The sequence below is a fragment of the Anomaloglossus baeobatrachus genome, chromosome 3, assembly GCF_048569485.1.
Source record: "Anomaloglossus baeobatrachus isolate aAnoBae1 chromosome 3, aAnoBae1.hap1, whole genome shotgun sequence".
In the NCBI taxonomy this organism is placed as follows: domain Eukaryota; kingdom Metazoa; phylum Chordata; class Amphibia; order Anura; family Aromobatidae; genus Anomaloglossus; species Anomaloglossus baeobatrachus.
Genome location: NC_134355.1, coordinates 4335409 through 4361158, shown reverse-complemented (window position 1 = coordinate 4361158; position 25750 = coordinate 4335409). Strand labels below are relative to the sequence as shown.

At 58.0% G+C, this 25750-nt stretch overlaps 1 protein-coding gene across 1 annotated transcript; it reads right to left on the bottom strand.

Annotated features, from left to right (window-relative positions):
- Positions 1-17277: 17277 nt before the first annotated feature.
- On the bottom strand, positions 17278-23669 carry HSP90AB1 (heat shock protein 90 alpha family class B member 1). The gene is made up of 12 exons (XM_075338959.1): positions 23562-23669; positions 22428-22574; positions 21278-21484; positions 21044-21203; positions 20714-20847; positions 20279-20584; positions 19308-19473; positions 19004-19194; positions 18776-18923; positions 18432-18700; positions 17818-18151; positions 17278-17732 (listed from the first exon to the last, which is right to left on the bottom strand). Exons 2-12 carry the CDS (start codon positions 22572-22574, stop codon positions 17623-17625), a joined length of 2172 nt encoding a protein of 723 aa, XP_075195074.1. The 5' UTR covers positions 23562-23669; the 3' UTR covers positions 17278-17622.
- Between the last annotated feature and the right edge of the window lie 2081 nt (positions 23670-25750).

The window sequence follows — 25750 nt, the reverse complement described above, 5'->3', positions numbered from 1 at the left end:
CCATCACCAGAGATCAGCGGTGACATCACTGAGAACACCTCCTTTCCATCACCAGAGATCAGCGGTGACATCACTGATAACACCTCCTATCCATCACCAGAGACCAGCGGTGACATCACTGAGAACACCTCCTATCCATCACCAGAGATCAGCGGTGACATCACTGAGAACACCTCCTATCCATCACCAGAGATCAGCGGTGACATCACTGAGAACACCTCCTACCCATCACCAGAGATCAGCGGTGACATCACTGAGAACACCTCCTATCCATCACCAGAGATCAGCGGTGACATCACTGAGAACACCTCCTATCCATCACCAGAGATCAGCGGTGACATCACTGAGAACACCTCCTATCCATCACCAGAGATCAGCAGTGACATCACTGAGAACACCGCCTATCCATCACCAGAGATCAGCGGTGACATCACTGAGAACACCTCCTATCCATCACCAGAGATCAGCGGTGACATCACTGAGAACACCGCCTATCCATCACCAGAGATCAGCGGTGACATCACTGAGAACACCTCCTATCCATCACCAGAGATCAGCGGTGACATCACTGAGAACACCTCCTATCCATCACCAGAGATCAGCGGTGACATCACTGAGAACACCTCCTATCCATCACCAGAGATCAGCGGTGACATCACTGAGGACACCTCCTATCCATCACCAGAGACCAGCGGTGACATCACTGAGAACACCTCCTATCCATCACCAGTGATCAGCGGTGACATCACTGAGAACACCTCCTATCCATCACCAGAGATCAGCGGTGACATCACTGAGAACACCTCCTATCCATCACCAGAGATCAGCGGTGACATCACTGAGAACACCGCCTATCCATCACCAGAGATCAGCGGTGACATCACTGAGAACACCTCCTATCCATCACCAGAGATCAGCGGTGACATCACTGAGAACACCTCCTATCCATCACCAGAGATCAGCGGTGACATCACTGAGAACACCTCCTATCCATCACCAGAGATCAGCAGTGACATCACTGAGAACACCTCCTATCCATCACCAGTGATCAGCGGTGACATCACTGAGAACACCTCCTATCCATCACCAGAGATCAGCGGTGACATCACTGAGAACACCTCCTATCCATCACCAGAGATCAGCGGTGACATCACTGAGAACACCGCCTATCCATCACCAGAGATCAGCGGTGACATCACTGAGAACACCTCCTATCCATCACCAGAGATCAGCGGTGACATCACTGAGAACACCTCCTATCCATCACCAGAGATCAGCGGTGACATCACTGAGAACACCGCCTATCCATCACCAGAGATCAGCGGTGACATCACTGAGAACACCTCCTATCCATCACCAGAGATCAGCGGTGACATCACTGAGAACACCTCCTATCCATCACCAGAGATCAGCGGTGACATCACTGAGAACACCTCCTATCCATCACCAGAGATCAGCAGTGACATCACTGAGAACACCTCCTATCCATCACCAGTGATCAGCGGTGACATCACTGAGAACACCTCCTATCCATCACCAGAGATCAGCGGTGACATCACTGAGAACACCTCCTATCCATCACCAGAGATCAGCGGTGACATCACTGAGAACACCGCCTATCCATCACCAGAGATCAGCGGTGACATCACTGAGAACACCTCCTATCCATCACCAGAGATCAGCGGTGACATCACTGAGAACACCGCCTATCCATCACCAGAGATCAGCGGTGACATCACTGAGAACACCTCCTATCCATCACCAGAGATCAGCGGTGACATCACTGAGAACACCGCCTATCCATCACCAGAGATCAGCGGTGACATCACTGAGAACACCTCCTATCCATCACCAGAGATCAGCGGTGACATCACTGAGAACACCTCCTATCCATCACCAGAGATCAGCGGTGACATCACTGAGAACACCTCCTATCCATCACCAGAGATCAGCGGTGACATCACTGTGAACTCCTCCTATCCATCACCAGAGATCAGCGGTGACATCACTGAGAACACCACCTATCCATCACCAGAGATCAGCGGTGACATCACTGAGAACACCTCCTATCCATCACCAGAGATCAGCAGTGACATCACTGAGAACACCTCCTATCCATCACCAGAGATCAGCGGTGACATCACTGAGAACACCTCCTATCCATCACCAGAGATCAGCGGTGACATCACTGAGAACACCTCCTATCCATCACCAGAGATCAGCAGTGACATCACTGAGAACACCGCCTATCCATCACCAGAGATCAGCGGTGACATCACTGAGAACACCGCCTATCCATCACCAGAGATCAGCGGTGACATCACTGAGAACACCTCCTATCCATCACCAGAGATCAGCGGTGACATCACTGAGAACACCTCCTATCCATCACCAGAGACCAGCGGTGACATCACTGAGAACACCTCCTATCCATCACCAGAGATCAGCAGTGACATCACTGAGAACACCTCCTATCCATCACCAGAGATCAGCGGTGACATCACTGAGAACACCTCCTACCCATCACCAGAGATCAGCGGTGACATCACTGAGAACACCTCCTATCCATCACCAGAGATCAGCGGTGACATCACTGAGAACACCTCCTATCCATCACCAGAGATCAGCGGTGACATCACTGAGAACACCTCCTATCCATCACCAGAGATCAGCAGTGACATCACTGAGAACACCGCCTATCCATCACCAGAGATCAGCGGTGACATCACTGAGAACACCGCCTATCCATCACCAGAGATCAGCGGTGACATCACTGAGAACACCTCCTATCCATCACCAGAGATCAGCGGTGACATCACTGAGAACACCTCCTATCCATCACCAGAGATCAGCGGTGACATCACTGAGAACACCTCCTTTCCATCACCAGAGATCAGCGGTGACATCACTGATAACACCTCCTATCCATCACCAGAGACCAGCGGTGACATCACTGAGAACACCTCCTATCCATCACCAGAGATCAGCGGTGACATCACTGAGAACACCTCCTATCCATCACCAGAGATCAGCGGTGACATCACTGAGAACACCTCCTACCCATCACCAGAGATCAGCGGTGACATCACTGAGAACACCTCCTATCCATCACCAGAGATCAGCGGTGACATCACTGAGAACACCTCCTATCCATCACCAGAGATCAGCGGTGACATCACTGAGAACACCTCCTATCCATCACCAGAGATCAGCAGTGACATCACTGAGAACACCGCCTATCCATCACCAGAGATCAGCGGTGACATCACTGAGAACACCTCCTATCCATCACCAGAGATCAGCAGTGACATCACTGAGAACACCGCCTATCCATCACCAGAGATCAGCAGTGACATCACTGAGAACACCTCCTATCCATCACCAGAGATCAGCGATGACATCACTGAGAACACCTCCTATCCATCACCAGAGATCAGCGGTGACATCACTGAGAACACCTCCTATCCATCACCAGAGATCAGCAGTGACATCACTGAGAACACCTCCTTTCCATCACCAGAGATCAGCAGTGACATCACTGAGAACACCTCCTATCCATCCCCAGAGATCAGCGGTGACATCACTGAGAACACCTCCTATCCATCACCAGAGATCAGCAGTGACATCACTGAGGACACCTCCTATCCATCACCAGAGACCAGCAGTGACATCACTGAGAACACCTCCTATCCATCACCAGTGATCAGCGGTGACATCACTGAGAACACCTCCTATCCATCACCAGAGATCAGCGGTGACATCACTGAGAACACCTCCTATCCATCACCAGAGATCAGCGGTGACATCACTGAGAACACCGCCTATCCATCACCAGAGATCAGCGGTGACATCACTGAGAACACCTCCTATCCATCACCAGAGATCAGCGGTGACATCACTGAGAACACCGCCTATCCATCACCAGAGATCAGCGGTGACATCACTGAGAACACCTCCTATCCATCACCAGAGATCAGCGGTGACATCACTGAGAACACCTCCTATCCATCACCAGAGATCAGCGGTGACATCACTGAGAACACCTCCTATCCATCACCAGAGATCAGCAGTGACATCACTGAGAACACCTCCTATCCATCACCAGTGATCAGCGGGGACATCACTGAGAACACCTCCTATCCATCACCAGAGATCAGCGGTGACATCACTGAGAACACCTCCTATCCATCACCAGAGATCAGCGGTGACATCACTGAGAACACCGCCTATCCATCACCAGAGATCAGCGGTGACATCACTGAGAACACCTCCTATCCATCACCAGAGATCAGCGGTGACATCACTGAGAACACCGCCTATCCATCACCAGAGATCAGCGGTGACATCACTGAGAACACCTCCTATCCATCACCAGAGATCAGCGGTGACATCACTGAGAACACCTCCTATCCATCACCAGAGATCAGCGGTGACATCACTGAGAACACCTCCTATCCATCACCAGAGATCAGCGGTGACATCACTGTGAACTCCTCCTATCCATCACCAGAGATCAGCGGTGACATCACTGAGAACACCTCCTATCCATCACCAGAGATCAGCAGTGACATCACTGAGAACACCGCCTATCCATCACCAGAGATCAGCGGTGACATCACTGAGAACACCACCTATCCATCACCAGAGATCAGCGGTGACATCACTGAGAACACCTCCTATCCATCACCAGAGATCAGCAGTGACATCACTGAGAACACCTCCTATCCATCACCAGAGATCAGCGGTGACATCACTGAGAACACCTCCTATCCATCACCAGAGATCAGCGGTGACATCACTGAGAACACCTCCTATCCATCACCAGAGATCAGCGGTGACATCACTGAGAACACCGCCTATCCATCACCAGAGATCAGCGGTGACATCACTGAGAACACCGCCTATCCATCACCAGAGATCAGCGGTGACATCACTGAGAACACCTCCTATCCATCACCAGAGATCAGCGGTGACATCACTGAGAACACCTCCTATCCATCACCAGAGATCAGCGGTGACATCACTGAGAACACCTCCTATCCATCACCAGAGATCTGCGGTGACATCACTGAGAACACCTCCTATCCATCACCAGAGATCAGCGGTGACATCACTGAGAACAACACCTATCCATCACCAGAGATCAGCGGTGACATCACTGAGAACACCTCCTATCCATCACCAGAGATCAGCAGTGACATCACTGAGAACATCTCCTATCCATCACCAGAGAACAGCAGTGACATCACTGAGAACACCTCCTATCCATCACCAGAGATCAGCGGTGACATCACTGATAACACCTCCTATCCATCACCAGAGATCAGCAGTGACATCACTGAGAACACCGCCTATCCATCACCAGAGATCAGCAGTGACATCACTGAGAACACCGCCTATCCATCACCAGAGATCAGCAGTGACATCACTGAGAACACCTCCTATCCATCACCAGAGATCAGCAGTGACATCACTGAGAACACCTCCTATCCATCACCAGAGATCAGCAGTGACATCACTGAGAACACCTCCTATCCATCACCAGAGATCAGCAGTGACATCACTGAGAACACCTCCTATCCATCACCAGAGATCAGCGGTGACATCACTGAGAACACCTCCTATCCATCACCAGAGATCAGCGGTGACATCACTGAGAACACCTCCTATCCATCACCAGAGATCAGCGGTGACATCACTGAGAACACCTCTTATCCATCACCAGAGATCAGCGGTGACATCACTGAGAACACCTCCTATCCATCACCAGAGATCAGCGGTGACATCACTGAGAACACCGCCTATCCATCACCAGAGATCAGCAGGGACATCACTGAGAACACCTCCTATCCATCACCAGAGATCAGCGGTGACATCACTGAGAACACCTCCTATCCATCACCAGAGATCAGCAGGGACATCACTGAGAACACCTCCTATCTATCACCAGAGATCAGCGATGACATCACTGAGAACACCACCTATCCATCACCAGAGATCAGCGGTGACATCACTTAGAACACCTCCTATCCATCACCAGAGATCAGCGGTGACATCACTGAGAACACCTCCTATCCATCACCAGAGATCAGCAGTGACATCACTGAGAACACCTCCTATCCATCACCTGAGATCAGCGGTGACATCACTGAGAACACCTCCTATCCATCACCAGAGATCAGCGGTGACATCACTGAGAACACCTCCTATCCATCACCAGAGATCAGCAGTGACATCACTGAGAACACCGCCTATCCATCACCAGAGATAAGCGGTGACATCACTGAGAACACCACCTATCCATCACCAGAGATCAGCGGTGACATCACTGAGAACACCTCCTATCCATCACCAGAGATCAGCGGTGACATCACTGAGAACACCTCCTATCCATCACCAGAGATCAGCAGTGACATCACTGAGAACACCTCCTATCCATCACCAGAGATCAGCAGTGACATCACTGAGAACACCGCCTATCCATCACCAGAGATCAGCAGTGACATCACTGAGAACACCGCCTATCCATCACCAGAGATCAGCGGTGACATCACTGAGAACACCTCCTATCCATCACCAGAGATCAGCGGTGACATCACTGAGAACACCTCCTATCCATCACCAGAGATCAGCAGTGACATCACTGAGAACACCTCCTATCCATCACCAGAGATCAGCAGTGACATCACTGAGAACACCTCCTATCCATCACCAGAGATCAGCGGTGACATCACTGAGAACACCTCCTATACATCACCAGAGATCAGCGGTGACATCACTGAGACCACCTCCTATCCATCACCAGAGATCAGCGGTGACATCACTGAGAACACCTCCTATCCATCACCAGAGATCAGCGGTGACATCACTGAGAACACCGCCTATCCATCACCAGAGATCAGCGGTGACATCACTGAGAACACCGCCTATCCATCACCAGAGATCAGCGGTGACATCACTGAGAACACCGCCTATCCATCACCAGAGATCAGCAGTGACATCACTGAGAACACCTCCTATCCATCACCAGAGATCAGCGGTGACATCACTGTGAAAACCTCCTATCCATCACCAGAGATCAGCGGTGACATCACTGAGAACACCTCCTATCCATCACCAGAGATCAGCGGTGACATCACTGAGAACTCCTCCTATCCATCACCAGAGATCAGCGGTGACATCACTGAGAACACCACCTATCCATTACCAGAGATCAGCGGTGACATCACTGAGAACACCTCCTATCCATCACCAGAGATCAGCAGTGACATCACTGAGAACACCGCCTATCCATCACCAGAGATCAGCGGTGACATCACTGAGAACACCTCCTATCCATCACCAGAGATCAGCGGTGACATCACTGAGAACACCTCCTATCCATCACCAGAGATCAGCGGTGACATCACTGAGAACACCGCCTATCCATCACCAGAGATCAGCAGTGACATCACTGAGAACACCGCCTATCCATCACCAGAGATCAGCGGTGACATCACTGAGAACACCTCCTATCCATCACCAGAGATCAGCAGTGACATCACTGAGAACACCTCCTATCCATCACCAGAGATCAGCGGTGACATCACTGAGAACACCTCCTATCCATCACCAGAGATAAGCAGTGACATCACTGAGAACACCTCCTATCCATCACCAGAGACCAGCAGTGACATCACTGAGAACACCTCCTATCCATCACCAGAGATCAGCGGTGACATCACTGAGAACACCTCCTATCCATCACCAGAGATCAGCGGTGACATCACTGTGAACTCCTCCTATCCATCACCAGAGATCAGCGGTGACATCACTGAGAACACCTCCTATCCATCACCAGAGATCAGCAGTGACATCACTGAGAACACCGCCTATCCATCACCAGAGATCAGCGGTGACATCACTGAGAACACCACCTATCCATCACCAGAGATCAGCGGTGACATCACTGAGAACACCTCCTATCCATCACCAGAGATCAGCAGTGACATCACTGAGAACACCTCCTATCCATCACCAGAGATCAGCGGTGACATCACTGATAACACCTCCTATCCATCACCAGAGATCAGCGGTGACATCACTGAGAACACCTCCTATCCATCACCAGAGATCAGCGGTGACATCACTGATAACACCTCCTATCCATCACCAGAGATCAGCGGTGGCGTTCATGCTGTCCTGTATACTTCTGTATATCAGGCGCGGTCCTGGTTTATGCAGTGGAAGAGCTGTAAAGCTTGTGACAGCCGCCAGTAATAAACCATGCAGATATGCGGCCGCGGACGTCAGTCCTTACGTTTTGATGAGGTTCACAGTTCAGACTGTGATTTTAAATATCCACTCCCAAGAATATCCAAGCGGCTCCTCAGGATTCCAGACCTGGGAGAGTCCATCTCTGTATGTGACGGCTTCAGCAGGTGAGGAGTGGTGACCTATAAAGCCTGGTAGACTTCTGTGTCAGTCTGGTGCAACACTGCAGAGAGATTCACAATCATCAGTATCCGGCAGTGTGCGGCTTCCAGTGATGGGCTGTAATAGCGTCAGTTGTCAGTGTCCGGCAGTGTGCGGCCTCCAGTGATGGGCTGCAGTGGTGTCAGTCGTCAGTGTCCAGCAGTGTGCGGCCTCCAGTGATGGGCTGTAATAGCGTCAGTTGTCAGTGTCCGGCAGTGTGCGGCCTCCAGTGATGGGCTGTAATAGCGTCAGTTGTCAGTGTCCGGCAGTGTGCGGCCTCCAGTGATGGGCTGTAGTGGTGTCAGTCGTCAGTATCCGGCAGTGTGCGGCCTGCAGTGATGGGCTGTAGTGGTGTCAGTCGTCAGTATCCGGCAGTGTGCGGCCTGCAGTGATGGGCTGTAGTGGTGTCAGTCGTCAGTATCCGGCAGTGTGCGGCCTCCAGTGATGGGCTGTAGTGGTGTCAGTCGTCAGTATCCGGCAGTGTGCGGCCTCCAGTGATGGGCTGTAGTGGTGTCAGTCGTCAGTATCCGGCAGTGTGCGGCCTCCAGTGATGGGCTGTACTGGTGTCAGTCGTCAGTATCCGGCAGTGTGCGGCCTGCAGTGATGGGCTGTAGTGGTGTCAGTCGTCAGTATCCGGCAGTGTGCGGCCTGCAGTGATGGGCTGTAGTGGTGTCAGTCGTCAGTATCCGGCAGTGTGCGGTCTGCAGTGATGGGCTGTAGTGGTGTCAGTCGTCAGTATCCGGCAGTGTGCGGCCTCCAGTGATGGGCTGTAGTGGTGTCAGTTGTCAGTGTCCGGCAGTGTGCGGCCCTCCAGTGATGGGCTGTAATAGCGTCAGTCGTCAGTGTCCGGCAGTGTGCAGCCTCCAGTGATGGGCTGTAGTGGTGTCAGTTGGCAGTGTCCGGCAGTGTGCAGCCTCCAGTGATGGGCTGTAATAGCGTCAGTCGTCAGTGTCCAGCAGTGTGCGGCCTCCAGTGATGGGCTGTAGTGGTGTCAGTTGTCAGTGTCCAGCAGTGTGCGGCCTCCAGTGATGGGCTGTAATGGTGTCAGTTGTCAGTGTCTGGCAGTGTGCGGCCTCCAGTGATGGACTGTAATATTGTCAGTCGTCAGTGTCCGGCAGTATGCGGCCTCCAGTGATGGACTGTAGTGGTGTCAGTCGTCAGTGTCCGGCAGTGTGCGGCCTCCAGTGATGGTCTGTAATGGCATTAGTCAGTAGTGTCCAGCCTCTAGTGATGGGCTGTAATATCATCAGTCATCAGTATCTGGCAGTGTGCGGCCTCCAGTGATGGGCTGTAGTGGTGTCAGTCGTCAGTGTCTGGCCTCCAGTGATGGACTGTAATATCGTCAGTGTCCGGCAGTGTGCGGCCTCCGGTGATGTGCTGTAGTGGCGTCAGTGTGCGGCCTCCGGTGATGTGCTGTAGTGGCGTCAGTCGTCAGCGTGCAGCCTCCGGTGATGGGCTGTAATGGTGGCAGTCGTCAGTGTGCGGCCTCCGGTGATGTGCTGTAGTGGCGTCAGTGTGCGGCCTCCGGTGATGGGCTGTAGTGGCGTCAGTGTGCGGCCTCCGGTGATGGGCTGTAGTGGCGTCAGTCGTCAGTGTCCGGCAGTGTGCGGCCTCCAGTGATGGTCTGTAATGGCATTAGTCAGCAGTGTCCAGCCTCTAGTGATGGGCTGTAATATCATCAGTCGTCAGTATCCGGCAGTGTGCAGCCTCCAGTGATGGGCTGTAGTGGTGTCAGTCGTCAGTGTCCGGCCTCCAGTGATGGACAGTAATATCGTCAGTGTCCGGCAGTGTGCGGCCTCCAATGATGTGCTGTAGTGGCGTCAGTGTGCGGCCTCCGGTGATGTGCTGTAGTGGCGTCAGTCGTCAGTGTGCGGCCTCCGGTGATGTGCTGTATTGGCGTCAGTGTGCGGCCTCCGGTGATGGGCTGTATTCGCGTCAGTCGTCAGTGTGCGGCCTCCGGTGATGGGCTGTATTGGCGTCAGTCGTCAGTGTGCGGCCTCCGGTGATGGGCTGTATTGGCGTCAGTGTGCGGCCTCCGGTGATGGGCTGTATTGGCGTCAGTCGTCAGTGTGCGGCCTCCGGTGATGGGCTGTATTGGCGTCAGTGTGCGGCCTCCGGTGATGGGCTGTATTGGCGTCAGTGTGCGGCCTCCGGTGATGTGCTGTATTGGCGTCAGTGTGCGGCCTCCGGTGATGTGCTGTATTGGCGTCAGTGTGCGGCCTCCGGTGATGTGCTGTATTGGCGTCAGTGTGTGGCCTCCGGTGATGGGCTGTATTGGCGTCAGTGTGCGGCCTCCGGTGATGGGCTGTATTGGCGTCAGTGTGCGGCCTCCGGTGATGGGCTGTATTGGCGTCAGTGTGCGGCCTCCGGTGATGGGCTGTATTGGCGTCAGTGTGCGGCCTCCGGTGATGGGCTGTATTGGCGTCAGTGTGCGGCCTCCGGTGATGGCGCTGCTTTGTAGCTGTCCTCTATAACACTCGGCTCTGTGGTGTGGAGCCTGTGGTTTCCGTCAGTCGTGTGTTGGAGCTGCTCATCATCACACTGTGGTGCAGCCGTGTCGGGGATGCTGGGAGTTGTAGTGCTGCGGCTGCTGGAGTCACACTTGCCTGGATTATGGCAGGAATGTCGCCGGCCTGGTTACCTCTTAAGGCGGCGCCGTCTTTGGAGGCTGCCTAATTATTCCTCCGATTAATGAGCTGCACTGGAATTAATTAATACAAGATTCTGGGTCAGCGCCGATCCACCCCGGACAATTATACCCCAGCTCCACACAGCCGCCATACACTGCAGACCGAGCACCGCGGTGGAATACCGAGACACCAGTCACCTCCAGAGCTGCACTCACTATTCTGCTGTTACATTGGGTCTTGTCCTCCAGAGCTGCAGTCACAGGTCCTGCAATGCACCATCACTTTCCAGTTGCCAGACACTACCTCTACTGGCCACACACAGGCTACAGCGTACGTCGCCCTCTACTGGCCACACACAGGCTGCAGCGCACGTCGCCCTCTACTGGCCACACACAGGCTGCAGCGCACGTCGCCCTCTACTGGCCACACACAGGCTACAGCGCACGTCGCCCTCTACTGGCCACACACAGGCTACAGCGCACGTCGCCCTCTACTGGCCACACACAGGCTACAGCGCACGTCGCCCTCTACTGGCCACACACAGGCTACAGCGCACGTCGCCCTCTACTGGCCACACACAGGCTACAGCGCACGTCGCCCTCTACTGGCCACACACAGGCTACAGCGCACGTCGCCCTCTACTGGCCACACACAGGCTACAGCGCACGTCGCCCTCTACTGGCCACACTACAGGCTACAGCGCACGTCGCCCTCTACTGGCCACACGCAGGCTACAGCGTACGTCGCCCTCTACTGGCCACACAGGCTACAGCGTACGTCGCCCTCTACTGGCCACACACAGGCTACAGCGTACGTCGCCCTCTACTGGCCACACACAGGCTACAGCGTACGTCGCCCTCTACTGGCCACACACAGGCTACAGCGTACGTCGCCCTCTACTGGCCACACACAGGCTACAGCGCACGTCGCCCTCTACTGGCCACACACAGGCACCCGCGTACGTCGCCCTCTACTGGCCACACACAGGCTGCAGCGTACGTCGCCCTCTACTGGCCACACACAGGCTGCAGCGTACGTCGCCCTCTACTGGCCACACACAGGCTACAGCGTACGTCGCCCTCTACTGGCCACACACAGGCTACAGCGTACGTCGCCCTCTACTGGCCACACACAGGCTACAGCGTACGTCGCCCTCTACTGGCCACACACAGGCTACAGCGTACGTCGCCCTCTACTGGCCACACACAGGCTGCAGCGTACGTCGCCCTCTACTGGCCACACACAGGCTGCAGCGTACGTCGCCCTCTACTGGCCACACACAGGCTGCAGCGTACGTCGCCCTCTACTGGCCACACACAGGCACCCGCGTACGTCGCCCTCTACTGGCCACACACAGGCTACAGCGTACGTCGCCCTCTACTGGCCACACACAGGCTGCAGCGTACGTCGCCCTCTACTGGCCACACACAGGCTGCAGCGTACGTCGCCCTCTACTGGCCACACACAGGCTACAGCGTACGTCGCCCTCTACTGGCCACACACAGGCTACAGCGTACGTCGCCCTCTACTGGCCACACACAGGCTACAGCGTACGTCGCCCTACTGGCCACACACAGGCACCCGCGTACGTCGCCCTCTACTGGCCACACACAGGCTACAGCGTACGTCGCCCTCTACTGGCCACACACAGGCTACAGCGTACGTCGCCCTCTACTGGCCACACACAGGCTACAGCGTACGTCGCCCTCTACTGGCCACACACAGGCTACAGCGTACGTCGTCCTCTACTGGCCACACACAGGCTACAGCGTACGTCGCCCTCTACTGGCCACACAGAGGCTACAGCGTACGTCGCCCTCTACTGGCTACACACAGGCTACAGCGTACGTCGCCCTCTACTGGCCACACACAGGCACCCGCATACGTCGCCCTCTACTGGCCACACACAGGCTACAGCGTACGTCGCCCTCTACTGGCCACACACAGGCTACAGCGTACGTCGCCCTCTACTGGCCACACACAGGCTACAGCGTACGTCGCCCTCTACTGGCCACACACAGGCTGCAGCGTATGTCGCCCTCTACTGGCCACAGCGTACGTCGCCCTCTACTGACCACACACAGGCACCCGCGTACGTCGCCCCCTACTGGCCACACACAGGCTGCAGCGTACGTCGCCCTCTACTGGCCACAGCGTACATCGCCCTCTACTGGCCACACACAGGCACCCGCGTACGTCGCCCTCTACTGGCCACACAGAGGCTACAGCGTACGTCGCCCTCTACTGGCCACACACAGGCACCCGCTTACGTCGCCCTCTACTGGCCACACACAGGCTACAGCGTACGTCGCCCTCTACTGGCCACACACAGGCTACAGCGTACGTCGCCCTCTACTGGCCACACACAGGCTACAGCGTACGTCGCCCTCTACTGGCCACACACAGGCTACAGCGTACGTCGCCCTCTACTGGCCACACACAGGCTACAGCGTACGTCGCCCTCTACTGGCCACACACAGGCTACAGCGTACGTCGCCCTCTACTGGCCACACACAGGCTACAGCGTACGTCGCCCTCTACTGGCCACACACATGCTACAGCGTACGTTGCCCTCTACTGGCCACACACAGGCTACAGCGTACGTCGCCCTCTACTGGCCACACACAGGCACCCGCGTACGTCGCCCTCTACTGGCCACACACAGGCTGCAGCGTACGTCGCCCTCTACTGGCCACACACAGGCACCCGCGTACGTCGCCCCCTACTGGCCACACACAGGCACCCGCGTACGTCGCCCCCTACTGGCCACACACAGGCTGCAGCGTACGTCGCCCTCTACTGGCCACACACAGGCACCCGCGTACGTCGCCCTCTACTGGCCACACAGGCACCCGCGTACGTCGCCCTCTACTGGCCACACACAGGCACCCGCGTACGTCGCCCTCTACTGGCCACACAGGCACCCGCGTACGTCGCCCTCTACTGGCCACACACAGGCACCCGCGTACGTAGCCCCCTACTGGCCACACACAGGCTGCAGCGTACGTCGCCCTCTACTGGCCACACACAGGCACCCGCGTACGTCGCCCTCTACTGGCCACACAGGCACCCGCGTACGTCGCCCTCTACTGGCCACACACAGGCACCCGCGTACGTCGGCCTCTACTGGCCACACAGGCACCCGCGTACGTCGCCCTCTACTGGCCACACACAGGCACCCGCGTAAGTCGCCCTCTACTGGCCACACAGGCTACAGCGTACGTCGCCCTCTACTGGCCACACACAGGCACCCGCTTACGTCGCCCTCTACTGGCCACACACACAGGCACCCGCTTACGTCGCCCTCTACTGGCCACACACAGGCACCCGCGTACGTCGCCCTCTACTGGCCACACACAGGCACCCGCGTACGTCGCCCTCTACTGGCCACACACAGGCACCCGCGTACGTCGCCCTCTACTGGCCACAGAAAGGCACCCGCGTACGTCGCCCTCTACTGGCCACACACAGCCACCAGTGTATATCGCCCTCTACTGGCCACACTCCAGCACCGCAGTGCACGTCGGTTTCTTGTTGGTATACGACCACCCACACGCAGAGCACCCTGGACAGAGCGGCCGCTCCACTGATTTCTATGTAGCGGACCAGCGCCCAGGATTCAGGCTGAGGTGCAGGCGTCCAGCAGAGGTTACAGGAGGAGGTCAGGGGGAGGCGCCGCTGCAGAGGTTACAGGAAGAGGCCGGGGAGACGCTGCTGCAGAGGTTACAGGAGGAGGCGACGCCGCTGCAGAGGTTGCAGGAGGAGGAGGCGACGCCGCTGCAGAGGTTGCAGGAGGAGGAGGCGACGCCGCTGCAGAGGTTGCAGGAGGAGGCGACGCCGCTGCAGAGGTTGCAGGAGGAGGCCGGGGGGCGCCGCTGCAGAGGTTACAGGAGGAGGCAACGCCGCTGCAGAGGTTACAGGAGGCGGCCGGGGGGGCGCCGCTGCAGAGGTTACAGGAGGCGGCCGGGGGAGGCGCCGCTGCAGAGGTTACAGGAGGCGGCCGGGGGGGGCGCCACTGCAGAGGTTATAGGAGGCGGCCGGGGGGTAAGCTGCTGCAGAGGTTACAGGAAGAGGCCGGGGAGACGCTGCTGCAGAGGTTACAGGAGGAGGAGGCGACGCCGCTGCAGAGGTTGCAGGAGGAGGAGGCGACGCCGCTGCAGAGGTTACAGGAGGCCGGGGGGCGCCGCTGCAGAGGTTACAGGAGGCGGCCGGGGGGGGTGCCGCTGCAGAGGTTACAGGAGGCGGCCGGGGGAGGCGCCGCTGCAGAGGTTACAGGAGGCGGCCGGGGGGGGGGGCGCCGCTGCAGAGGTTATAGGAGGCGGCCGGGGGGTAAGCTGCTGCAGGAGGTTACAGGAGGAGGCGCCGCTGCAGAGGTTACAGGAGGAGGCGCCGCTGCAGAGGTTACAGGACGTAGCAGTGTCTGTGCGCACCATGCCGATATAGAGGACGGCCAGACCCTGCACAGACTACACGTCCGGCACCCACAGTTACAGATCACGGAGGGGGGCTGCTGAAGCCTCACGCTTGGGCCTGGACAGGCGAGTGTTAATCTAGCAGACTGGGCCTGAGTGCTGCCTCCAGTGAGCGTATACTCCCAAAAATAGCGCACAACAGCACACGTGACCGTCCGCACCATTATAGTCAGTGACCCTGTCGCCACATACGTCTGAACCCCGTTTTGAGGGCAGTTTGCACAGAGACCCCGACGGGAGCAGTGACCGGGGAGGAGCGCAGCGTGGAGCCGCCGCAGCAAAATGCAGCTAATCCCATCATGTAAGAATCTGTCAGCGGGGTATACTGAGTGATCAGCAGCAGGTCGGGGCAGAGAGCTTGATTCCAGCAGAGTTTCTCCTTCCCGGCTGATAAAACAATGCTTCCACTAAAAGTGCAGCAATCTGCTATACGTTATCACTACAGGACTAGCCCCCACCACTGATTGGCTGCCCTCTGCACACTGCATGGGAAGGAAGCTGCCAATCAGTGATGTGGGCAGGGTTATACAGAGAGCGCAGCCAATCAGAGGCACCGGCTCATGAACATTCCCATCCACTGGGCAGAAACCAAAGCCTGGCGCTTTGTAAGACTCTTGAACAGGTGATGTGTAGTATTGGGCAGTCTTCCCGTGGTGGTGGCGTCAGACGCCGGGTCTTGCAGATCATGTGACCAGCCAGCAGTGGTGATGCCCCTGTGATTCCACCCCCCATTAGCGGTGCAGTCGCCCCGATCTCGCAGGTCATGTGACCAGCCAGGAGTGTCTTCCCCTCACCTGCAGTGGTGATACCCCCGTGATCCCCCCATTAGCGGTGTCAGTCTCCCCGATCTCACAGGTCATGTGACCAGCCAGCAGTGTCTTCCCCTCACCTGCAGTGGTGATACCCCCGTGATCCCCCCATTAGCGGTGTCAGTCTCCCCGATCTCACAGGTCATGTGACCAGCCAGCAGTGTCTTCCCCTCACCTGCAGTGGTGATACCCCCGTGATCCCCCCATTAGCGGTGTCAGTCTCCCCGATCTCACAGGTCATGTGACCAGCCAGCAGTGTCTTCCCCTCACCTGCAGTGGTGATACCCCCGTGATCCCCCCATTAGCGGTGTCAGTCTCCCCGATCTCACAGGTCATGTGACCAGCCAGCAGTGTCTTCCCCTCACCTGCAGTGGTGATACCCCCGTGATCCCCCCATTAGCGGTGCAGTCGCCCCGATCTCACAGGTCATGTGACCAGCCAGCAGTGTCTTCCCCTCACCTGCAGTGGTGATACCCCCGTGATCCCCCCATTAGCGGTGCAGTCGCCCCGATCTCGCAGGTCATGTGACCAGCCAGGAGTGTCTTCCCCTCACCTGCAGTGGTGATACCCCCGTGATCCCCCCATTAGCGGTGTCAGTCGCCCCGATCTCACAGGTCATGTGACCAGCCAGCAGTGTCTTCCCCTCACCTGCAGTGGTGATGCCCCCGTGATCTCCCCATTAGCGGTGTCAGTCGCCCCGATCTCACAGGTCATGTGACCAGCCAGCAGTGTCTTCCCCTCACCTGCAGTGGTGATACCCCCGTGATCTCCCCATTAGTGGTGTCAGTCTCCCCGATCTCACAGGTCATGTGACCAGCCAGCAGTGTCTTCCCCCCACCCACCTGCAGTGGTGATCCCCCCATTAGCGGTGTCAGTCGCCCCGATCTCGCAGGTCATGTGATTGGTCCGCGCTTCTGTTGTAAAAAGACTTTATTCTGCATGACATAAATCATAAAAATAAACTCACGAAACACAACTGAGGCGACGGCCGATAGTCAAGACATTCCTGAGGGCGCTGCACGGGCGAGGGGCGACAAGCTGACGGACAACGCAGCGGTACGGGCGCGGATCAGGCCGTCCGATGGTGGGAGAAGCGGGTTATACTACAGTATAGGGGGCACCGGACAGCGGGGTCCCACAGTGCAATAACCAGGGGCGGGGACTCGTCTGGTCTGAAGCTTCCTCACCCAATAACATGCCAGGAGGGGGGAGACCCCAATAGTGTACAGTCCAGAGACTCCCCAGGCTCGGGGGGCACTAATCCACCTCCTCCATACGAGAAGCGTCCTCTTCTCCTTCCAGAGGGGGGATATCATCTGGGACCGGAGCGGCCGACTCCTCCACCGCAGAGTCGTCATCATCGATACCTGAGAAGAGAGAGAGGTCAGCAGGGTGGGACGCAGCGGGACCAGCACCCCGCCATGCAGGCAGGTGATCGGGGGTCTTCTTTACCTAGGCCCAGCTTGATCATCCTGTAGATCCTGTTAGAATGTGTCTGGGGGTCGTCCAGGGAGAAGCCGGAGGACAGGAGCGCCGTCTCGAACAGCAGCACCACCAGGTCCTTCACGGCTTTGTCGTTCTTGTCGGCGTCGGCCTTCTGCCGCAGCGTCTCCACGATTGGATGCTCTGGGTTGACCTCTAGGTGTTTTTTGGCCATCATGTAACCCATGGTGGAGTTGTCGCGCAGGGCCTGCGCCTTCATGATCCGCTCCATGTTTGCCGTCCAGCCGTAGGTGCTGGTGACGATGCAGCAGGGGGAGGACACCAGGCGGTTGGACACGGTCACCTGTCAGGATGGATCTCATTAGTGGCAGGCGGCCCATGATAGGGTGAGCAGGCACGAGACGAGGGTGATTGTGCCCCTACCCCCCCAGGGAGCCGATTACTACAGCGTGAAGATCGCCCCCTAGAGGCAGCAACATAGCCCCCGCTACACCCCCTAAATCGCACCATCCCTTGGGGCAGCTAGTCATGAACGTTACATGGAGCGCATTAGTCTATGGGCCAATACCAGGCCCCCCCCCCCAACCATCTGCTCTTAGGGCCCCGATGGCCTCGCTCCTCACCTTCTCCACCTTCTTGTCCAGTATTTCCTTCATCAGTTTGCACAGACTCTCGAACTTGGTCTTGTTCTCCTCCATCTTCTTCTTCTCGTCCTCATCCTCGGGCAGCTCCAGCCCCTCTTTGGTGACGGACACCAGGGTCTTCCCGTCAAACTCCTTCAGCTGCTGGACGCAGTACTCGTCGATGGGCTCTGTCATGTAGACCACCTCGAAGCCGCGCTTCCTAACACGCTCCACGAAGGCAGAGTTGGCCACCTGCTCCTTGCTCTCACCTGTGGGAAGAGGACAGTCAGCAGCCGGTAAACCTAGGGGGGCCGTGGGGCAGATAGTGGGGGGCCACCACTCACCGGTGATGTAGTAGATGCTCTTCTGGTTCTCCTTCATGCGGGATACGTACTCTGTCAGTGACGCCATCTCGTCTCCGGTCTGGGAGGTGTGATACCGCAGCAGCTCCGACAGCTTCTTCCTGTTGGTGGAGTCTTCATGGATCCCAAGCTGAGGAAAGACAAGACAGTCAGTGAGCTGCACATTGTGGGTGCTGCTGTAGGCGGCAGTCACTGGCAGGCGCCCCCCACCTTCAGATTCTTGGAGAAGGCCTCGTAGAACTTCTTGTAGTTCTCCTTGTCCTCGGCCAGCTCAGAGAACAGCTCCAGACACTTCTTGACGATGTTCTTGCGGATGACCTTCAGGATCTTGCTCTGCTGCAGCATTTCTCTGGAGATGTTCAGGGGCAGATCCTCGGAGTCCACCACCCCGCGGATAAAATCTGAGAGGAAACTCATAAGTATCAGTGAAGCCGAGACCACAGCTCCCAGCGCCTGGCGGCCTGGGCATGCTGGGAGTTGTGGTGGACACTTGTTGGGCCGCAGCTCCACTTACTCAGGTACTCCGGGATCAGCTCGTCGCAGCTGTCCATGATGAAGACGCGCCTCACGTACAGCTTGATGTTATTCTTCTTCTTCTTGTTCTCGAACAGATCAAAAGGAGCGCGGCGCGGGATGAAGAGCAGCGCCCGAAACTCCAGCTGCCCCTCTACAGAGAAGTGCTGCAGGAAAGAGCGGCACGTCAGCCCCGGCCCAACACAGCCCCGGCCACCACCCCCCACGGCTCAGCACAGCCCCGGCCACCAGCCCCCACGGCTCAGCACAACCCCGGCCACCAGCCCCCACGGCTCAGCACAGCCCCGGCCACCACCCACCCCACGGCTCAGCACAACCCCAGCACATCAGCCCCGGCCCAACACAGCCCCGGCCACCACAGCCCCGGCCACCACCCCCCACGGCTCAGCACAACCCCGGCCACCACCCCCCACGGCTCAGCACAGCCCCGGCCACCACCCACCCCACGGCTCAGCACAACCCCAGCACATCAGCCCCGGCCCAACACAGCCCCGGCCACCACAGCCCCGGCCACCACCCCCCACGGCTCAGCACAACCCCGGCCACCACCCCCCACGGCTCAGCACAACCCCGGCCCAACACAGCCCCGGCCACCACCCCCCACGGCTCAGCACAACCCCAGCACGTCAGCCCCGGCCACCACCCCACACGGCTCAGCACAGCCCCGGCCACCACCCCACACGGCTCAGCACAGCCCCAGCCACCACCCCACACGGCTCAGCACAGCCCCGGCCACCACCCCCCACGGCCCAGCACAGCCCCGGCCACCACCCCCCACGGCCCGGCACGTCAGCCCCGGCACGTCAGCCCCGGCACGTCAGCCCCGGCACGTCAGCCCCGGCACGTCAGCCCCGGCACGTCAGCCCCGGCACGTCAGCCCCGGCACGTCAGCCCCGGCACGTCAGCCCCGGCACGTCAGCCCCGGCACGTCAGCCCCGGCCCCTTCCTCACCTTCACGGCCAGGTGGTCCTCCCAGTCGTTGGTCAGGCTCTTGTAGAATTCGCCGTACTCCTCCTGGCTGATGTCGTCGGGGTTGCGGGTCCAGATGGGCTTGGTCTTGTTCAGCTCCTCTTGGTCAATGTACTTCTCCTTGATTTTCCTGGTCTTTTTCTTCTTGTCTTTCCCCTCTTCCTCCTCGTCAGAACCCACGTCTTCAATTTTGGGCTTTTCCTCCTCGCCTTCATCCTTCTTCTCTTCCTCCTTTTCTTCCTCCTCGGCCTCATCATCGCTGATCTCCTTCTCGCGTTCCTTCTCCAACTGTAAGGACACAAGGGGTTAATTGTCAGCTCTGAACCCTGGAACTCAAGACACCCCAATAAGGAGGTGGAAGGAATGAGATCTGTCACCATGGCACCCCTCGGGGGGTCCGCAGCTGCCGGTACTCACATAGAGGGTGATGGGGTACCCGATGAACTGCGAGTGCTTCTTCACCACCTCCTTCACCCGCTTCTCCTCCAGGTACTCCGTCTGGTCCTCCTTCAGGTGCAGGATGACTTTGGTGCCGCGGCCGATGGGCTCACCTGAGGAGGGCAGAGGAGGGGTCAGGGATTATGGTCACAGAGGCCCGCGCCTGGAGGGGCAGCAGTAGAGGCCAACATGTGCGAGACCCGGATATTGGGGTCTACAGTGAGGGGGCTACAAATACTGACAGCACATGAGAAAAGGCTGCAGCCCCCGCTACAGAGACCCCACCTCAGCCAGGGCCCCGCTACCCACCATGGTCAATCTTGACGGTGAACGAGCCCCCGGCGGAGGACTCCCAGGCGTACTGCTCGTCGTCGTTATGCTTGGTGATCACCACAACCTTTTCCGCCACCAGATAAGCCGAATAGAAGCCGACACCGAACTGCCCGATCATCGAGATGTCCGCTCCCGCCTGAGGAGAGGAGGAGGTCAGAGGGTCCGCACCCCGACAATGCCGCGCCCCGCGTGCGTCCCACGAGAACTCACCTGCAGCGCCTCCATGAAGGCCTTGGTCCCGGACTTGGCGATGGTCCCCAGGTTGTTGATGAGGTCGGCCTTGGTCATGCCGATGCCGGTGTCTATCAGGGTGAGGGTGCGCTCCAGCTTGTTGGGGATACAATCGATCTTCAGGTCTTTGCCGCTGTCCAGCTTACACGGGTCGGTGAGACTCTCATAGCGGATCTTATCCAGGGCCTGAGAGAGGAGCAGGCGCCATTATCATTAGCCGCAAACCGCCACACACAGCGCCGCCAGAGAACGCGCGCACACACAGCGCCGCCAGAGAACGCGCGCACACACAGCGCCGCCAGAGAACGCGCACACACACAGCGCCGCCAGAGAACGCGCACACACACAGCGCCGCCAGAGAACGCGCACACACACAGCGCCGCCAGAGAACGCGCACACACACAGCGCCGCCAGAGAACGCGCACACACAGCGCCGCCAGAGAACGCGCACACACACAGCGCCGCCAGAGAACGCGCACACACACAGCGCCGCCAGAGAACGCGCACACACACAGCGCCGCCAGAGAACGCGCACACACAGCGCCGCCAGAGAACGCGCACACACAGCGCCGCCAGAGAACGCGCACACACACAGCGCCGCCAGAGAACGCGCACACACACAGCGCCGCCAGAGAACGCGCACACACACAGCGCCGCCAGAGAACGCGCACACACACAGCGCCGCCAGAGAACGCGCGCACACACAGCGCCGCCAGAGAACGCGCACACACACAGCGCCGCCAGAGAACGCGCGCACACACAGCGCCGCCAGAGAACGCGCGCACACACAGCGCCGCCAGAGAACGCGCGCACACACAGAGCCGCCAGAGAACGCGCACACACACACAGCGCCGCCAGAGAACGCGCACACACACACAGCGCCGCCAGAGAACGCGCGCACACACACAGCGCCGCCAGAGAACGCGCACACACACACAGCGCCGCCAGAGAACGCGCAGACACACACAGCGCCGCCAGAGAACGCGCGCACACACACAGCGCCGCCAGAGAACGCGCACACACACACAGCGCCGCCAGAGAACGCGCACACACACACAGCGCCGCCAGAGAACGCGCACACACACAGCGCCGCCAGAGAACCCGCACACACACCATCAGCGACACTCACGTCAGAGGCGTTGGAGATCAGCTCCCGCAGGAAGATTTCCTTGTTGGAATAGAAGGTGTTAATGATCAGAGACATGAGCTGCGCGATCTCGGCCTGGAAGGCGAAAGTCTCCACATCCTCCTCGCCATGATGGATTTCTTCTGGCATCTGGAAGACACAAACCACCATCACTAACACCCAGAGCCCCAACCCCGAGAGGCAAAACACGGGCACCGCCAACAGAAGGGGTCCCGCCCTTACACCCCATCTCCGGTAGCCCGGGCACAGGACCCCCCCCATCCCCCCCCGACTTACCGGGCACAGGACCCCCCCATCCCCCCCGACTTACCGGGCACAGGACAACCCCCCATCCCCCCCGACTTACCGGGCACAGGACCCCCCCCCCCCATCCCCCCCGACTTACCGGGCACAGGACCCCCCCCCCCATCCCCCCCGACTTACCGGGCACAGGACCCCCCCCCATCCCCCCCGACTTACCGGGCACAGGACAACCCCCCATCCCCCCCGACTTACCGGGCACAGGACAACCCCCCATCCCCCCCGACTTACCGGGCACAGGACCCCCCCCCATTCCCCCCGACTTACCGGGCACAGGACCCCCCCCATCCCCCCCGACTTACCGGGCACAGGACCCCCCCCGACTTACCGGGCACAGGACCCCCCCCCCCATCCCCCCCGACTTACCGGGCACAGGACCCCCCATCCCCCCCGACTTACCGGGCACAGGACCCCCCCCATCCCCCCCGACTTACCGGGCACAGGACCCCCCATCCCCCCGGGCACAGGACCCCCCATCCCCCCGGGCACAGGACCCCCATCCCCCCGACCTCCCGGGCACAGGACCCCCCATCCCCCCGGGCACAGGACCCCCATCCCCCCGGGCTCACACCTCGCAGACCCCTCAGTCTCGGCTCCGGTCCTTACAGCTGCAGTGACGTCACGTGAGAAAATGGCGGCGCCCTCATTACCGGCTGAACCACGTGCCCCGGAGTCTAGAAGGTTCCAGGAGGAGGAGCCTGAGCTGAACGACCGCAGCGCCCCGACATGCGAGCAGCGCCCCGATACTGAGCGCCGACCCTCCCCACCCCCCGCACAGTGCGCCCCCCGAGGAGCAGCCCCCGGAGCGGCCGGTACCTTGTCTGCTGCAGCCTGCGCGACACTGATCTCCGGCGGCGGAATGAAGAGAGGCAGTTCCGGCTGACAGGGACTTATATAGTGTGCGGCGGAGCACAGCCAGGATCAGTCCGCGGCCAGAGACACGCCCACTGCACTGCGAAACGTCAGCCTCCGCCCCTACTGCGGGAAGTAAACACCCCCCGACCATAAATATGTGCCCCCTATATACAGCGTATACAGAGACCCCCATCGCTATATACAGCGTATACAGAGACCTCCCCGCTATATACAGCGTATACAGAGACCCCCATCACTATATACAGCGTATACAGAGACCTCCCCGCTATATACAGCGTATACAGAGACCCCCCGCTATATACAGCGTATACAGAGACCCCATCACTATATACAGCGTATACAGAGACCCCCCCCGCTATATACAGCGTATACAGAGACCCCCATCACTATATACAGCGTATACAGAGACCTCCCCGCTATATACAGCATATACAGAGACCCCCCCGCTATATACAGCGTATACAGAGACCCCCCCGCTATATACAGCGTATACAGAGACCCCCATCACTATATACAGCGTATACAGAGACCCCATCACTATATACAGCGTATACAGAGACCCCATCACTATATATTATTATTATTATTATTATTATTTATTTATAGAGCACCATTAATTCCATGGTGCTGTACATAAGGGGGTTACATACAAAATACGTATACAAGTTACAGTAGACAGACTAGTACAGAGGGAAGAGGGCCCTACCCTTGCGGGCTTACATTCTATAGGATTATGGGGAGGAGACAATAGGTGGGGTGTAGGTCAGGCGGCAGCTCCGCACGGTGGTCGGGCGGCAGCTCCGCACGGTGGTCGGGCGGCAGCTCCGCACGGTGGTCGGGCGGCAGCTCCGCACGGTGGTCGGGCGGCAGCTCCGCACGGTGGTCGGGCGGCAGCTCCGCACGGTGGTCGGGCGGCAGCTCCGCACGGTGGTCGGGCGGCAGCTCCGCACGGTGGTCGGGCGGCAGCTCCGCACGGTGGTCGGGCGGCAGCTCCGCACGGTGGTCGGGCGGCAGCTCCGCACGGCGGTCGGACGGCAGCTCCGCACGGTGGTCGGGCGGCAGCGAGTTCATTGTAGATTGTAGGCATTTCTGAACAGATGAGTTTTCAGGTTCCTTTTGAAGTTTGCAAGGGTAGGGGATAGTCTGACGTGTTGAGGCAGCGAGTTCCAGAAGACTGGGGATGCTCGGGAGAAGTCTTGGAGTCGGGTGTGTGAGGAGCGAATGAGAGAGGAGGAGAGGAGGAGATCTTGGGAGGACCGGAGGTGACGTGTTGGAGTGTAGTGGGGGATTAGTTCGGAGATGTACGGAGGAGACAGATTATGCACAGCTTTGTAGGTCAGTGTTAGAAGTTTGAATTGGATACGGTGGAAGATTGGAAGCCAGTGGAGGGACATGCAGAGAGGAGAAGCGGGGTGGTATTGAGGAGAGAGGTGGATAAGTCGGGCAGCAGAGTTAAGGATGGACTGGAGAGGGGCGAGCGTGTTGGCAGGGAGGCCACATAGGAGGATGTTGCAGTAGTCGAGGCGGGAGATTATGAGGGCATGCACTAGCATTTTAGTAGATTGCAGATTGAGGAAAGGGCGGATTCTGGAAATATTTTTGAGTTGAAGACGGCAGGAGGTGGTGAGGGATTGGATGTGTGGTATGAAGGATAAGGCAGAGTCAAAGGTCACTCCGAGGCAGCGAACTTTGGGTACTGGCGCGAGCGTGGTGTTATTTATTGTAATAGATAGATCAGGTGGAGAGTGTAGGTGAGACGGAGGAAAGATGATTAGTTCAGTTTTGGCCACATTGAGCTTTAGGAAGCGAGAGGAGAAGAAGGAGGATATAGCAGATAGACATTTCGGGATTTTGGACAGCAGAGATGTGGCATCTGGGCCAGAGAGGTAGATCTGGGTGTCGTCGGCATATAGGTGGTACTGAAAGCCATGGGACTTTATGAGTTGTCCCAGGCCAAATGTGTAGATAGAGAAAAGTAGGGGTCCTAGGACAGAGCCTTGAGGGATGCCAACAGAGAGATGGTGGGATGAAGAGGTTGTGTGGGAGTGGGAGACACTAAAAGTGCGATTTGAGAGGTATGAAGAGATCCAAGAGAGGGCGAGATCTCTGACACCAAGGGAAGAGAGGGT